This window comes from Giraffa tippelskirchi, chromosome 1 (genome assembly GCF_054371585.1).
Source record: "Giraffa tippelskirchi isolate mGirTip1 chromosome 1, T2T-mGirTip1v1.2.pri, whole genome shotgun sequence".
Lineage (NCBI taxonomy): Eukaryota > Metazoa > Chordata > Mammalia > Artiodactyla > Giraffidae > Giraffa > Giraffa tippelskirchi.
Genome location: NC_137275.1, coordinates 157,031,720 through 157,049,998, shown reverse-complemented (window position 1 = coordinate 157,049,998; position 18,279 = coordinate 157,031,720). Strand labels below are relative to the sequence as shown.

The 18,279-nt window shown below is 37.9% G+C and overlaps 1 protein-coding gene across 25 annotated transcripts in view; it reads left to right on the top strand.

The window, feature by feature from the left end:
* Positions 1 to 18,279, top strand: part of KDM4C (lysine demethylase 4C) — a 435,647-nt gene that overhangs the window by 92,791 nt on the left and 324,577 nt on the right. For 21 of the 25 annotated variants that reach the window (XR_014056674.1, XR_014056681.1, XR_014056693.1 and 18 more), the window contains one exon: positions 16,321 to 16,424. Coding sequence is in view for 10 of the 25 variants with exons in the window: in XM_081500458.1 (XP_081356584.1) it covers positions 16,321 to 16,424 (104 nt within the window). In the remaining 15 variants the exon portion in view is untranslated. Of the gene's footprint in view, positions 1 to 6,586; positions 6,700 to 15,053; positions 15,145 to 16,320; positions 16,425 to 18,279 lie in introns of those variants that run through there. The other 4 variants (XR_014056739.1, XM_081500529.1, XR_014056741.1 and 1 more) reach the window with 3 other exon arrangements.

Below are 18,279 nucleotides of genomic sequence, written 5' to 3'. Positions count from 1 at the left end.
TGGACATGGAACAACAGACTGGTTCCAAATAGGAAAAGGAGTACGTCAAGGCTGTATATTGTCACCCTGCTTATTTAACTTATATGCAGAGTACATCATGAGAAATGCTGGGCTGGAAGAAGCACAAGCTGGAATCAAGATTGCTGGGAGAAATATCAATAACCTCAGATATGCGGATGACACCACCCTTATGGCAGAAAGTGAAGAAGAGCTAAAGAGCCTCTTGATGAAGGTGAAGGAGGAGAGTGAAAAAGTTGGCTTAAAGCTCAACATTGAGAAAACTAAGATCATGGCATCTGGTCCCATCACTCCATGGGAAATAGATGGGGAAACAGTGGAAACAGTGTCAGACTTTACTTTTTTGGGCTCCAGAATCACTGCTGATGGTGACTGCAGCCATGAAATTAAAAGACCATTCAGGTATAACCTAAATGAAATCCCTTATGATTATACAGTGGAAGTGAGAAAGAGATTCAAGGGATTAGATCTAATGAACCTCTGGACGGAGGTTCATGACATTGTATAGGAGGCAGTGATGAAGACCATCCCCAAGAAAAAGAAATGCAAAAAGGCAAAATGGTTGTCTGAGGAGGCCTTTACAAATAGCTGAGAAAAGAAGAGAAGCGAAAGGCAAAGGAGAAAAGAAAAGATACACCCATTTGAATGCAGAGTTCCAAAGAATAGCAAGGAGAGATAAGAAAGCCTTCCTCAGTGATCAATGCAAAGAAATAGAGGAAAACAATAGAATGGGAAAGACTAGAGATCTCTTCAAGAAAATTAGAGATACCAAGGGAACATTTCAAGCAAAGATGGGCACAATAAAGGACAGAAATGGTATGGACCTAACAGAAGCAAAATATATTAAGAAGAGGTGGCAAGAATACACAGAAGAACTACACAAACAAGATCTTCATAACCCAGATAACCATGATGGTGTGATCACTCACCGAGAGCCAGATATCCTGGAATGCAAAGTCAATTGGGCCTTAGGAACCATCACTATGAACAAAGCTAATGGAAGTGATGGAATTCTAGCTGAGCTATTTCAAATCCTAAAAGATGATGCTGTTAAAATGTTGCACTCAATATGCCAGCAAATTTGGAAAACTCAGCAGTGGCTACAGGACTGGAAAAAGGTCACTTTTCATTGCAATTTCAAAGAAAGGCAATGCCAAAGAATGTTCAAACTACTGCACAATTGAATTCATCTCACATGCTAGCAAAGTAATGCTCAAAATTCTCCAAGCCAGGCTTCAATAGAATGTGAACAGTGAACTTCCAGATGTTCAAAATGGATTTAGAAAAGGCAGAGGATTCAGAGATCAAATTACCAGTACCCACTGAATCATTGAAAAAGCAAGAGAGTTCCAGAAAAACATCTACTTCTGCTTTATTTACTACACCAAAGCCTTTGACTGTGTGGATCACAACAAACTGTGGAAAATTCTGAAAGAGATGGGAATACCAGACCACCTGACCTGCCTCCTGAGAAATCTGTATGCAGGTCAAGAAGCAACAGTTAGAACTGGACATGGAACCACAGACTGGTTCAAATCGGGAAAGGAGTACATCAAGGCTGTATATTTTCACCTTGCCTCTTTAATAATATGCAGTGTACATCATGCGAAATGCCGGGCTCGATGAAGCACAAGCTGGAATCAAGATTGCTGGGAGAAGTATCAGTAACCTTAGATGTGCAGATGACACCACCCTTATGGCAGAAAGAGAAGAAGAACTAAAGAGCCTCTAGATGAAAGTGAGAAAGCAGAGCGAAAAAGCTGGGCTTAAAACTCAACATTCAAAAAACTAAGATCATGGCATCTGGTCCCATCAATTCATGGCAATAGACGGGGAAGCAATGGAAACAGTGTCAGACTTTATTTTTTTTGGCTCCAAAATCACTGCAGATGGTGACTTCAGCCATGAAATTAAAAGATTCTTGCTCCTGGGAAGAAAAGCTATGACCAACCTAGACAACATATTAAAAAGCAGAGGGATTACTTTGCCAACAAAGGTGTGTGTAGTCAAAGCTATAGTTTTTCCAGTAGTCATGTATGGATGTGAGAGTTGGACTATAAAGAAAGCTGAGTGCTGAAGAATTGATGATTTTTAACTGTGGTTTTGGAGAAGACTCTTGAGAGTCCCTTGGACTGCAGGGAGATCCAACCAGTCCATCCTAAAGGAGATCGGTCCTGGGTGTTCATTGGAAGGACTGATGTTGAAGCTGAAGCTCCAATACTTTGGCCACCTGATGTGAAGAACTAACTCATTTGAAAAGACCCTGATGCTGGGAAATATTGAAGGCAGGAGGAGAAGGGGACGACAGAGGATGAGATGGTTGGTTGGCATCACCGACTCATTGGACATGAGTTTGAGTAAGCTCCATGAGTTGGTGATGGACAGGGAAGCTTGACGTGCTGCCGTCCATGGGGCTGCAAAGAGTCGGAAATGATTACGCCACTGAACTGAGCCTTTCCATCTTCTTAAGGGCCAGATTGAGCCATTCTTTTGGAAATTCTATCGGTTACTTTCACTCTCTGCCCACTTGTATCTACTGAGAGTGCCATTTACTTTTATTCCTTGCCTTAAAAATATACCAGGCAATCTTGCTCTCATTTCTCCCACAAGGGGGAGAATCATATTCACCCCCTACCACCCCCTTCTTCTGTTTTGCTAGCCACCCTAACTAAGGACAGTGTTGACTACTAGTGACTTATTTCCAAAGGAAAGTGGAGTTCCTTTGAGTGACAACTAAAGATAAGACATTCTGCCTTTATTCTCGGTTGAATCCTCAGGGAGCACTGTTCTTTGAATCAGGTGCCAATCTAAGATTCATTGGTATGTTAGGTTTGCCTTCTAGTAGAAAAGGAATTTTGTTCCTGCATTATGTATGCTTTCATTTAATAATAAAATAGGGACACTGACTTGACAGCTCTGAACAGATATTGTTAATGACATCTAAAAGTTGATTTCCCCCAAATTATGGAAGAGTATTAGAAAGAATAGTTAGGGTATCATGTTTGTTAAAAGCATTATTATAATTTTGGCAGGCTAATAAGTATAAAGCCTTAGTGTTTTTATAATGTAATACATTACTGTAATAATATCAATGTAATTGTAATCTTGAACTTCGTTAGGGACTATTTTCATGAATATTAAGTGGTTGGATTCTGGTTCTGGATAATAGATTATAGCACAGCTTAGAGAATGATTACCGTAATCCTTAAATACACAGGCAGTGAACTTTGTGCTAAATCTATATGCTGTGGACCCTTCTGTTCTCTGTGGTAATTATTCTATCATTTTCTGTTCACCTCACTGTCCTAGAACTTTTAAAATGGAGCAGTGTAAACTTTGTGGTATGGAATCACATGTTAAATTTTTTGCTATAAACTGTCTGTATACACTTTGATATAAACTACTTGAAAATGACATTCCAGAAAAATGGATGCCATTAGCTTAATCAGTAAGAGATTAATAAACTTGAATGTTGGAAAGGAACTTTAAACTCAGTTGCGTGTTTATTGAAAATTTTTTGCAGCATTATTTTGAGAAATGATTCAGGGGAAAGACCGTATAAGACAGTGGAGGATTTCTATCTCCTGAGCAGATGCCAGCCAAATTAATTGAATTCTGCTAAACAATTAAAATGATAAAATAATGCAGTAAATGTGAGGAACATTATAGGATGTCTAGGTCAAGGCAGCACTTGATACATAATATGAAAAGCAGCCTTGGATATTTTCCATTATCTTGTCTGCACATCATAATTATCACAGTTGCCTTTTATGCATGAATGCGTTCGTCTTTGGTTTCTATTGAAATCTTGATTGACGGTGGCGCCTGAAAATATTTTATCTGAAAGACGTTAGGGCTGCATCTAATAAAGCCAGGAGTTTGATTTTGCCCTTCAGTTACTTTCTCATTTATACAGTTTTTTTCTAATATCATGTAGATATAAATGTAATAAAAAATCTCAAGTGAATTGTTGCAATTTTTATACTTGTTATGTTTGCCTATAATGCCATTGCATTCTTTCTAATTTTTGACTCAATACGATTGAATGGGAAGTAAAAAGGAAACTAGAGATATAATATCATGAATGACAGTTTTGAAGATTTTCAGTTTTAAGAATGTCTCTATCTCATCTATTTTAGAAATAAGACAGTATTTTAGTGGTTCTATTAAGTTAAGCAAAATATGGATTAAAGTAAATCGGGAGCAGCTGATTTATTTGTGTGTGTGTGTGTGAATGACTTTTTCATTGGTCTCTCATTGTGAATAAAGTGCTAATAGTTTTTAAAAAATTAAAGAGGACTCACTTTGGTCAAAATTTTGGTTACTGGAAAAAGAATATGTGAGTTAGGACTTTGTGCAGCAGATTTTGTAAATGTGAATGATTAGCAAGAATTTTGTTTTAAGTGACAGTATGGTAGAGTTCAGTATACTGGTTCTTTTGCAGTCATATATTTACTTATAGCAAGTGTTTTTGTTTTTACCTATTAAAGTGACACTAAATGGATGAATCATTGTTATGAGGGATTAATTTAGTTCAAGTTTCTTTAGGCAGTCAATTTTGGTGTGTGTGTGTGTTTAAATGACTAGTCATCTTGAGTTTAAGCCTGTGAAACAGAGTCTTAGCCTGATTAGCGGGGATCCCTGTTCCAGGAGGAGGGCATGGCAACTCACTCCAGTATGCTTGCCTGAAGAATCCGCATGGACAGGGAAGCCTGGTGAACTATAGTCCATGGAGTCGCAAAGAGTTAGACACGATTGAGCAACTAAGTACATTCTGTTCAAGGAGGTGGACAAAGGGTCTATGGGTTGGGTGCAGGCAGCTTGTGAACTCTCTGAAATTATATTCAAAATTGGGCATATATGTGGATTTCTGGGAAGCTAACCCATCATCAGATCCATCAAGATGGTTTGCTCCAAAAGGGATTATAAACCACTGCTGTCTAAAGACTAGAAGAGTAGCAATAAATAACAAATGATTTAAATTCTCTAAATGTTCCACATTTACCCTTTCTCATACCTCTGACTTGAAATTAGGAAAATGAACTTTTATCAGCTCTCAAAATGATAAATATGTAATTCCCTTAAACATTCATTTACATGATGGCCTGAAAATATTACATTAAAATGCTTGGTTTTGAAAGGCTAATTAATTAAATACCGTTGATTATGAACAATCAATTTTAAGTGACTCCCTAAGACATAAAAAATGAAGAAATCCAGTGATATATCCTCTGCCTTCATTCCAAACTCATGCTTTAGGCATGGAGATCAATGTGTGATGTGTCATGGTATGTTTATTTTCATCATACTATCACTTGTTATATTAGAAATGGTGAAGCAGTCTCTGAATTTAATTTCCTTGTGTGTGTGTATGTGTTAGTCACTCAGTCATGTCTGACTCTTTGCAACCCCATGGACCATAGCCGCCAGGCTCCTCTGTCCATGGGGATTCTCCAGGCAGGAATACTGGAATGGGTTGCCATGCTCTTCTCAGGGGACCTTTTTGATGTCAAATATCACAATTTGTTGGACATCAATTTGAGCAGTCTCTGGGAGATAGTGGAGGACATAGGAGTCTGGCATGCTGTTGTCCATGGGTTGCAGAGTTAGATATGACTTAGTGACTGAGTAACAATCACAGTCTGTGTTGAATTTTAAATACTGTATACCCAGCTATGTTCCTAGTGGGATTTTAAACATTGAACAATAATACATGACATGGACATGCTAGAATAATTAGAATGTGGGGTGAAAGACAATTCTGAGAAATGACAAGTAGGGAATGGGAGTAAGAATTCAGGAAGGGAGTGCCAGCTTGCAGGGAAAAAATACTATGGAGGGGAATTAAGAATTCTTTGATTCTGTGTGGTCGAAGTTGAGCCAGAAAACCTGGTTAGCTTGACTGACCTACTTGTGCCAATGTCCTTGGCCTGAGGAGTCCTGGTGACCTGTGCATGTGTGATCTATATGTCGTGTCAAGGTGGGAAAAAGCTGGAGCTGAAACAAAGTGGTCTCAAGAATGCAGTAAAAAACTATGTGTAATGGTCTATACACTTGTTAAATTAGGTGGAAGTTTTAACTCGTAACTGTTCTGCCAGCCAGTTTGAAATAGAAAAACCTTCCTATTACTCGCTGCACTATGTTTAGGAGATAAAAATAAGGCAACTATTCAGGAGAACCACCATCCTTCTCTACACACAGTCAGTATGAATTTCTTCTGGCTCTCCTCCTCGAGAGCTCCATGGGGCTTTGTCTCCACAGTAGAGATATTGATGGATTATTGGGCATGTGGAGCAGAGTGAAACCTGCAGTGTGATAACTTTCTACCCAATCATTAATTGCTCAAAAAGGGGTAGGAAGAACAGAGAGGTCAGCTATAGCCTAAACCTCTAATGTTGACCTCTTAACTAAGAATGTGGGTAAAAATGATCAAGTGTCACCCCACATAATATAGTTCATTGGTTCTTTTCACTAATAAGCATGTTAAGAAATTTCATATGTGAATCAAATTGCTGTTCATTATTCATTCACTGTCATGTCAGACTCTTTGCAACCCCATGGACTGCAGCACGCTAGGCTTCCCTGTCCTTCACTGTCTCCTGGAGTCTGCTCAAACATGTCCACTGAGTCGGTGATGCCATCCAACCATCTCATCTTCTGTTGTCCCCTTCTCCTCCTGCCTTCAATCTTTCCCAGCATCAGAGTCTTTTCAAATGAGTCAGCTCTTTGCATCAGGTGGCCAAAGTATTGGAGTTTCAGCTTCAACATCAGTCCTTCCAGTGAATATTCAGGACTGATTTCCTTCAGGATGGACTGGTTGGATCTCCTTGCAGTCCAAAGGACTCTCAAGAGTCTTCTCCAACATCACAGTTCAAAAGCATCAATTCTTTGTTGCTCAGCCTTTTTTTTTGTCCAGCTCTCACATCTGTACATGACTACTGGAAAAACCATAGCTCTGACTATATGGACCTTTTAGGCAAAGTAATGTCTCTGCTTTTTAATATGCTGTCTAGGTTGGTCATTGCTTTTCTTCCAAGGAATCAAATACACCTGTCTAAAAGCATTTCCTGCAGAAACATACTTGCATATCCTTTTCCTTTGTCCTTATCCTTACCATCCGTTTATATGGCTACTGTACTTTTAAAGCATCATATCACTCATATGAATATTGCAAAAGCCATTACAGGCCTACTTCGTTTTGTTGTGCTTGACTTTATTGTGAGTTGCAGGAAATGCATTTTTTTTCTTGCAAATTGATTGTGGCAGCCCTGTGTTGAGCAAGTCTGTTGGTACCATTTTCCCAATAGCATTTGCTCACTTCTTATCTCTCTGTCACATATTGGTGATTCTCACATCTCAAACTTTTTCATTATTATGTTTGTTTTATGATCTGTGAATTGCAAACAATTACAACTCATGGAAGGGTTAGATGATGGTTAGCATTTCTAGCAATAAAATATTTTAAAATTAAGGTATGTCCTTTTGGGGGGCATAATTCTATTGCACACTTAAGAGATTATAGTATAGTATAAACATAATTGTATATGCACTAGGAAACCAAAAATTCTTGTGACTTGCTTTACTGTAACACTTGCTTTATTGCAGTCATCTAGAAGAGAGCCTGCAACATCTCTGAGGTATGTTTTATACAAGGTATAAAACTCTGTCAAAGCATACTTGGGTAAATTTCAATTAAGTTGTCTTAATCAAATCTATTGCTAGTGTGAACATACACTCTATAGGTCTGGTTTCTCATCTTTCCCCTTTCCTTCCCTCTCTTATTCCTTTCTTTCCAAAGTGATTAATAACTAACGTCAATGTCTCCAGACTAGTTTGTATCTTATGGAAAATCTGATTTTTTTAAGCTTTGATTTTTAAATTTTTACCATGGCTAAAACTTTGTTGATTTAGTAGTAGCAGCATGTGTTTGTCATGTGAGATTGGGATTTAGAGTACATCTGCTCTATTTCTAAAACAATTTAAAAACATCTAATGATATTTTAGGTCAGATAGAGGTAAAATGCACTTACAGTAAAAGCCACCTGTTAAAATATACAGTTTAGTGAGTTTTGACAAATATATACAGTGGTGTAATTACTACTACTCTCAAGATATAGAACATTTCCAGTAGGCCCCAGAAATTCTCTTGTGCCCTTTTGTAATTAATTCTCCCTACCAGCAACCACTAACCAGATTTCTATCTCTAGAATGTTATTAATGTGGAATTGCACGATGTGCAGACTTTTCTCTCTTAGAATAGTGTTTCTCGCATCTGATCACTTCTATGTTGTACAGGACGTCCTTGGATGTGTATAGCACCTGGGAAATCCCATGGACAGAGAAGCCTGGCAGGTTACATTCCTTTGGGTCACCAAGAGTCAGACATGACTTAGCGATTAAACAGCAGAAACAATATTCACAAAACATAAAATAAACCATTAACCATTTTGAAGTGTACAACACAGTTACATTTAATATATTTGTATTATGTAACCATCACTTCTATCTAGTTCCAATAGATTTTCATCACCCTATAAGGAAACCTTGTATTTTTTATTCAGTCATACTGTGCCGGAGTCCAGCTCCAGCTGGTCCAGGGGTTCCCTCAGGAAGGATGGCGTTGGTGATGCGAAATGAGAAGACACAGCGAATCTTGGCGTTTCCAAGTGTCTCCCGACTTTATTGTTTTTAAGACAGCTTTTATATTTTTAGTGGTACATAGAAACAAATGTAAAGTATAGAGTCATACCAAATCAGTTTAATGGGTCAGCAATTTTGACCTTTATGGAAACCAGGATATTATTTGCATATCTTAATTACGAAAGTTTCAAGTTATCTACATCATCTTCTGGCCTAGAGGCCTGCTAACATTTTGTGACTTTTTATTGATAAGGATTGATCAGCCAGAACACTTTTGTATCAGGCACAGTAGATTATGACAAAGAAAGAATTCATTAACAGAAAGTTTCAAAGTACAAAGTAAAACCTGTCTTCGGTAATCTATCCTACGCCTTGAGCTTAACAGAAAAGAATGTGGTCCCATAAAGTCATAGAACAGCAAGCTGAAGGTCAGCTCTAAGTAAGAATCATCAGTTAAATCAACAATTGTCTTATTATTTGTATTAAAGCTAAACTTCTATTTATAAATCTCTAACTATTATGCTTTCATTATATAGGCTAAATATGTTAAGAGCAAAAACATAGTGAGTAAATATAAACTAAGTAACAGTTTCATAAAGCCATATTTCTTATATTTCCTAATAAGCCTTTTTTCCTACGAAGGGTTCTGTGCCCATTGGAGCTTTCTGTGCGGAGGCTCTCAATGCTGTTTTATTATTAAGGAGCAGTCATGCACATTAGCTCCAAAGGCACAGGCTTATTTATTAAACAAACTAATATGCTAGCAAGAGGAGTTTAGATTAAAATACCTATATCCTAGACAATCTTATAGGGTGCCACCGTCTTAGGGCCCTGTCGATTGAGTTTTCAGATTGATCTATTTTAGAAGAGAATCAGGAAAAGCCTTTTTTCTAAGTCACAGAAAATAAGAAGAGGTTTATTGTAGCAAACATCAGAAAGACAGATACCATCTTTAAGGTGAGTGCTGAGGCAGCCTTCCGAGAATCCCTGAGGCCTGAGAAGCCATGCTCGATCAGTCCTTTTCCTCATGACCTTGCCATGGGTGGGATCTCGTGAGTTGGCTCCCAGCAATACTGTATTTCCCCTAACTTCTCTCTATCCCCTGGAAATTAATAGTATGCTTTCTGTCTAGGTATTTACATATTCTGGATGTCTCATATGCATGAAATCATTTAATATGTGACTTTTGTGCCTGACATCTTTTATGTAGCATGTTTTCTATGTTATATCTTATAGCAGTACCTCATTCTTTTTCATAGCTAAGTAATATTTCATTGTAAAGATATACTACATTTTGCACTTCCATTTATCAGTTGATGGACATTAGGTTGTTTCCATTTTCTTATAATGGCTAATATTTTTGTGCATTACATCACTGGCTTCCCATAGGGTTCACCCAGAGAGGATAGCCAATATGGAAAACAGTATGAATGTTCCTCAAAAAATTGAAAATAGAACTAACATATGATCCAGCAGTTCTACTTCTAGATATGTATTTGAGGGAAATGAAATCACTGTCTTAAAGATATGTCTATTACCTCAAATGTTCATTGCAGCATTATTTACAGTAGCCAGGATATGGAAATCATCTAAGTGTCCATCGATAGGTGAATGAATAAAGCAAAGCATTTTATGTATACAATAGACTAATATTCAGGCATAAGAAAGAAGGAAATCCTGTCATTTCCTTCAACATGGAAGAATTTTGGGTCCATTATTCTAAGTTAAAAAAGTCAGACAGAAACAGACAAATGCTGTATGATTTTATTTATATGTGAGAATTATAAAAACCAAACCTACAGGTGGAAAGAGCAGTTTGGTGACTGCCAGAGGCAGGGCATGGTGGAAGTGGGTGAAGATTGTCCCAAAGTATAGACTTCAGTTATGAGTAGGTTCTGGGGATGTACTGTATTGTATGGTAAATACGGTTAACAGTACTGTATTGAAAGTTTCTAAGAGAGTAGATCTTAAAACTTCTCATCACACAAAAAATAACTATTTTTAGGTGATGAATGTGCACTAAACTTATTGTGGTAATTATTTCACAATATGTACACATAGCCAACCATGACCCTGTGTACTTTAAACTTATGCAATGTTATTTTTTGATTATATCTTGATAATGGGGCAAGAAAAGAACCCACTGAGGAAGATAATAATAGCATCCTGATTATTTGGATGGGGAAATTGAGGAGCTGAGAGATAGTGGAAATGGTCAAGGCTATATGAGTTGTTGGACTTGTGTTAGAAATCAATGTCTCTGTAGGGTTTCTTTATTAGTCTCTTTTGTTCTGTTAACTATGTGGACAAGATAAGGGTGACTTCAGATAATTCAAACAATTAGTTTTTGATCTAAAACTTAGCTCTCCTATTAATAGCAGTGTTAAAGTATGTGTTTGTTGTGAGCAATGAAGGAGAGAGGAAAGTTGATCCTCAGGTAATCTTGTGTTAAGTGCCTGTAAGAGGAGATTAAGATTTACCAAAATCCCATAGCATAGTTTGTACCTCACAGTATGCTGCCTATCAAGTGCTTCCACCAAAATATCCCTACAAGAGAGGAGAGTGAAACACTAGCACTCCACAACACGCATGCAGATTCTGCATCTTGCTCCCTTATGTTTGTTTGTATGCAAACATAAACTAAATGATTTGACATGACAAAAGTAAATGCTGCAGAAAGATGTGCCAGTTTTATTCTGTGCTGTTCTACACCTGTCATATTACCTAATGGTCATGGGGTATGTGAGGTGTGCTAGTGAGATGCTAGCTGCTATTTCCACTACTAGGTACTTGAGGGGTCAGTGTAGCACAGTTTCTTTATTGGAAATTCTTGGTCTTCAAGCTTATGAAAGACTGGATCTCTCCCATTGTGTGCCTGGTAAATTGGAAAATCTTATGGAATGCTGCAGCAGTAACATTCAAATATGGTAACTTACAGAGAAGAATTCTTCCAAATATATTATTGAAAACTTAGAGGAAAAAGCAGATCAAGAAAGTAAACATAAGAATAGAAAATAAAAAGATTCTGAAAGGCATGTATTAAAGAACTTACTTCCAAAACTTTTAACACATATCTTGTTTTCTGTTTATTTAGTGACTTTCAGAAAACTCTGATAGTCTTCAGTTGAATTTTTAGTTAAATATTATCTTTTATATCAGATGTATTTTGGTATATTTCATACATGTGATTGTTTCCAAATTTATTTTCTTCACTTACTATGTAGATAGCCATGGTCTGAAATAGTTCTGAGTTTTAAAAAAATTACCATTTTGTATCAAATAGTATTCTGGTTATGTTGGCTGGCTTAAATATTGAATAAAATATTTTTCATAAATGGTGGAGTGAGGGGTGAGTGTGAACCATATACTCCTGCAGGTATTTTGAGGTAAAATTCATTTTGAGATAGGTACTCTGTGTCATAACTTGTGGTTTATCAGGTGTTTTCCAAGGTGATGTAAAATATAATTCTGATAGCCTATTGAAAATATAAATTCTGAACCAGTATGAAGTTCTTAATATATGGCAAACTGCCTTCCTTCAGTGGTTTTCCAATTTAAATTAACTTATGACCAGTCACCACATTGTTCAAGTCCTGATTACAAATCCATATCAAAAGGAAATTAAAAGACTCCTCTTTCTTCATTGATTTTAATTTAAAGTTTAATTTGTGCAGTGCTGAGCAGAGGTACAGATTTGAAAAGTTTGATAGATCCACTTAAATTTATCGTTAAAACTTTTCTGTGGGTTGTGTGTTTGGGGATCTCTCTGCTGTGCTTTACTGTGTGGTATAGATTCAGGACAGCTTATTATGTAGATGTGCCATTACATTATATGGTGCTTTCTCACCATTCACTGGAGTCTGCATTTTTTTCACAGATTGTTTATTTCTATTTACGTATTATGAATATTAACCATAGACAGAGGGCTGTATCAGATGACCAGATAGGGCATGATTATTCCTTTTATTCCCACTGGTATTGTAGAGAATGATAGTATTTCTAATGTTGCTCTTGGATGTATGTTCTCAGTTCAGTTCATTTCAGTCGCTTAATCATGTCTGACTCTTTGCAGCCCCGTGGACTGCAGCATGCCAGGCCTCGCTGTCCATCACCAACTCCTGGAATTTACCCAAACTCATGTCCATTGAGTCAGTGATGCCATCCAGCCATCTCATCCTCTGTCGTCCACTTTTCCTCCTGCCTTCAATCTTTCCCAGCATCAGGGTCTTTTCAAATGAGTAAGCTCTTCACATCATGTGGCCAAAGTATTGGAGTTTCAGCTTCAACATCAGTCCTTCCAGTGAACATTCAGGACTGATTTCCTTTAGGATGGACTGGTTGGATCTCCTTGCAGTCCAAGGGACTCTCAAGAGTCTTCTCCAACACCACAGTTCAAAAGCATCAATTCTTCGGTGCTCAGCTTTCTTTATAGTCCACCTCTCACATCCATACATGACTACTGGAGAAACCATAGCCTTGACTAGATGGACCTTTGTTGGCAAAGTAATCCCTCTGCTTTTTAATATGTTGTCTAGGTTTGTCATAACTTTTCTTCCCAAGAGCGAGTATCTTTTAATTTCATGGCTGAAGTCACCATCTGCATTGACTTTGGAGCCCGAAAAAAGTGGTCTGCCACTGTTTCCCCATCTATTTGCCATGAAGTGATGGGACCAGATGCCATGATCTTTGTTTTCTGAATGTTGAGCTTTAAGCCAACTTTTTCACTCTCCTCTTTCACTTTCATCAAGAGGCTCTTTAGTTCTTCACTTTCTGCCATAAGGGGGGTGTCATCTGCGTATCTGAGGTTATTGATATTTCTCTCAGCAATCTTGATTCCAGCTTGTGCTTCCCCCAGTCCAGCATTTCTCATGATGTACTCTGCATATAAGTTAAATAAGCAGAGTGACAATATACAGCCTCGATGTACTCCTGGAGCTAGTCTGTTGTTCCATGTCCAGTTCTAACTGTTGCTTCTTGACCTGCATACAGATTTCTCAGGAGGCAGGTCAGGGGGTCTGGTATTCTCAACTCTTTCAGAATTTTCCACAGTTTATGGTGATCCACACAGTCAAAGGCTTTGGCATAGTCAGTAAGGCAGAAATAGATGTTTTTCTGGAACTCGCTTGCTTTTTCGATGATCCATCAGGTGTTGGCAATTTGATCTCTGGTTCCTCTGCCTTTTCTAAATCCAGCTTGAGCATCTGGAAGTTCACCGTTCACGTATTGCTGAAACCTGGCTTGGAGAATTTTGAGCATTACTTTACTAGCATGTGAGATGAGTGCAATTGCGTGGTAGTTTGAACATTCTTTGACATTGCCTTTCTTTGGGATTGAAGTGAAAACTGACCTTTTCCAGTCCTGTGGCCACTGCTCAGTTTTCCAAATTTGCTGGCATATTGACAGCAGCACTTTCACAGCATCATCTTTTAGGATATGAAAGAGCTCAACTGGAATTCCATCACCTCCATTAGCTTTGTTCGTAGTGATGCTTCCTAAGGTCCACTTGACTTTGCATTCCAGAATATCTGGCTCTAGGTGAGTGATCATACCGTTGTGATTATCTGGGTCATGAAGATATTTTTTGTATACTTCTTCTGTGTATTCTTGCCACCTCTTCTTAATATCTTCTGCTTCTGTTAGGTGCATACCATTTCTGTCCTTTATTGTGCCCATCTTTGCATGAAATATTCCTTTGGTGTCTCTGATTTTCTTGACGAGATCTCTAGTCTTTCCCATTCTATTGTTTTTCTCTATTTCTTTGCACTGATCACTGAAGAAGGCTTTCTTATCTCTCCTTGCTATTTTTTGGAATTCAAATGGGTATAATCTTTCCTTTTCTCCTTTGCTTTTTGCTTCTCTTCTTTTCACAGATATTTGTAAGGCCTCCTCAGACATTTTGCTTTTTTGCATGTCTTTTTCTTGGGGATGTTCTTGATCCTGGTCTCCTGTACAATGTCACGAACCTCCATCCATAGTTCATCAGGCACTCTGTCTATCAGATCTAGTCCCTTAAATCTATTTCTCACTTCCACCGTATAATCGTAAGGGATTTGACTCAGGTCATACTTGAATGGTCTAGTGGTTTTAAAATATTTCTATTTTTCTTTTTAACAATACAGGTTTAGGTGCTTAAGCAGATGTGCTATTCTTTGCAAGTAGTTCTTTATACCCTAATGGCCTTTTTTTTTTTTTAAGATGTCTGATTTGTTTTCTTCTGATGATCTGTGGCCTCACATGCTCCATGATGGCATCAGTAAGGGCTTATTTACTTTAAAACTATTACTGTAAAACCCTGCTATTTTATGAGGTCACAGTGGTTCACAGTTAGGTAATGAGTGCTGGTAATTCTTTCATCAGATTGGTCCTATTTTTGAGCTATTTATTTGTAGTGAGCCACAGAGGGAGATAAGTAACGTTTCCAATGGCCTTATCTTCATTTTGGCCATGGAGTTAAAGAGTGTCTGTGCTTTTTCCTGCTTTACCCAGGTATGTAGCACATGCTTTCCTAGTGCGTTCTCTGTTCCTTTCAAGTCCTGTCTCTCTGGTTCTCCTCTGTCCCATCCGCATATCTCTTGTCTTTCTCGTCTTGCTTTCCTGCTCTCAGTGTGGTGGTTTTTCCCTCTGAGTGAGGAAGGTGACGACTAGAACATCAAGTATGTGTGTTTTCTCTAGCTTATATTACTGAGTTAATGAGAGTGTGTCTCAGACAGACTGCACTGTTGAAGGCAGAGATGGAGAGAAACAACTGGGTTTCAGCACATCATGTAGTGTCGAATGAACGAGTTGCTGTATGTTTAGCTTCTTCACCTAAAGACCTCCTCAAGACGCTGTTCCCATATAGGCTGGTGAGACAGACAGGTTTCCAGGCTCTTGAGTGGTCCTGGCTGGGAGTTAGTTCCAAGTCCTGAATATTCATTGGAAGGACTGATACTGAAACTCCAATATTTGGCCACCTGATGTAAAAAACTGACTCCTTTGAAGAGACCCTGATCCTGGGAGAGATTGAAGATGGAAGAAGGGGATGACAGAGGATGAGATGATTGGATGACATCACTGACTCAATGGACATGAGTTTGAGTAAACTCCGCGAGTTGGTGATGGACAGGGAAGCCTGGTGTGCTGCAGTCCATGGGGTTGCAAAGAGTTGGACAGGAATGAGTGATTGAACTGAACTGAAACTATATAAAATTAATCAGAAAGAAACAGAGATAGGAAACTGCTGTGTGTCTATTCTATGCTGGGCATTGGGACAAGTGCTTCTAGAATGGTTGCTTTTAGGAGTCTAAAGGAAGAGATTCCTCTGTTAAAACTGCAGATTTTCCTCTTCTAACCTCCCTTAATATTTTATCCACTTATCAGATAATAGGTAGACTGAGTTTAAATTTGTACAAATTTTTAAGGTTTAGTCATTTTGTATTACACAGACAACTCTTGGCAGATCTTTTTGTAGAAAAGATCAGCCTTTGGCGATAAAAATGTGTGTCCTTTAATTTTTAAGAATTCTAACTCTAATTTTTAGCACTGTGATTTTTGATGATGGACTTGGTCTATAGCTGTGTAAAGCCTTCGTTATATAAGAATACTAGAACATAAACTTAAAAATTGATTTGAAATTGTATCTTAATTAATGCATTACTGCTTGTATTTACTGTTTCCATTTAGGATTTTTCCCAAGCAGTTCTCAAGGGTGTGATGCATTTCTTCGCCACAAGATGACACTGATATCTCCCTCAGTATTAAAGAAATACGGCATTCCCTTTGACAAGGTATATTAGTGTTACTCTTTAACAGAATCATTTCATATGTGTAGAATTTATGTTTAAGAGAAATTTAACATAAACTAATATATCTTTGACTTCCAGTAGGATTTTTAGGGTATGAGGAGAAAAATTCAGATTCATGTTTTATTTAGGTAACAATTATTTACCTAAGTACTGATTTGAAATTACTTTTTTTTCTTTTTTTAAAGACCCAATTGGCTTTAATTCCACTTTTGTTAAAATTATAGTTAAAATAATTAACTATATTAGTGAAGTACTAATGAAAGTACTATTGAGAAATTAGAAAAGTACTAATGAAAGATGTGAAGTAAGAAAAGCTCTTGACATGTGTTTTTTTTTTTTTGGATATGCATGTATCCTTTTTCAAATTCTGAAATTACATTTTTTTGAAATTAATTTCAGGTTACATTAACTTGAGATTTCATGCACTTCTAGTTCACTTGTAACAATACTGAAAGTAAAATGTAGCACATTCGACAGTATAATATGTAATTTTCTTCCACTGAAGTCTTTTATGTGAGCAACAGAATATATCTTAACACCATCTATTTTTTTTAAAAAAGAAATCAGAGCAGTTTTTATTAGTGGTTTGGTTGGTTAGGATCAGTGATTATGGTGTCAGTATGTTATTTCTAAACACATTCAGACATAATACAATTGAGATTTCATTATGGATAGAATTGCCTGATGATTTAATAATCAGATATTGCTTCTTTGGAATATTTCTGAAGATTAAGTTCTGTAAGACTCTGTACATGCTAGATCACCCTTTGTGATCATGGATTGTTATTGGGTCAGAATTATTACAGAGCATGAGTGTTTTTATGTGAAGAAGCTGAAATGAAAAAAAAAAACTTTCAACCAGATAAATAAAAGCTCTCTCTCAGTTGGAGGAGGATTAAGTCTTTAGTTACTTGCAGAAACATTACTCTCTTTATCATTTTTTATTTGACTGTCTTTAATAATCCTCGTTGTTTTCCACTTTAAAAGCTTTTCACTTGTGACTAAATCTTTCCCTCTTCTTTATTTCAGGCCCTTAAAATCTCGTCTTCTGCCTATCTCCCCCACCCCTCACCCCTGGGGCCCCACTCCCACCAGTCCAGGCTTTGTTCAAAGTAGAGTTTTTGCAAGGACTGGGAATCATTCTCCGCCTTGGGGTGGTCCTGCTCACTCATGAACAGTCTGTGTGGCAGTCACACATGAGACATGTTTGTCTCATGTCCGTGATGAGAATGCTCTTACCACTTGTTTAGTTACGTACTTCTCCCCACGACAGAAAGTGTGCCTTCGAGATGTGCACAATGGGTAATGTCCACAGGTGTGGGTGGGCTGCGGCACTGCCGCAGGTACAGAAGTCAGAGGCTGTGCCCCGCCCCCAATGGGGCCACTCCTTCTGGGGGCATTGTCTTACTTGTAGACACCTCTAAGCACTAGGCTTTCCAGTCTCAGACATGTGTCATCAGTGTACTTCCTCTCAGGTGGTTGTCATAAGCCTGATTAAGCACTTTTGTTTAAGTTGGAATGTTAGAAGGCAGAGAAGGAGCAGAATAGAGCCATCCAAAACAGGGAAAGCTCTGAGAGTTTAGGGCTGGTGATGGGAATTGACCAAATTGTTCTTTGGAGGGGGGTTATGTGAAATAGCAGGGCTGCAGGATTGGCTCATTCTCCCAGGATGGAGGCTGTAGTAGCTTCTAGCTTCTTTCTAATATTTGGGGAGAAGGAGATAGGTGCCTCGCACCCTTTTCTGGGCTGAGGCTCTCCAGGTACTATTTGGTAGCTTACCAAATGCACTACGTTCTTACCCAGTCTTTTGAGGATGGGACATTTTGTGGCTTCTGTG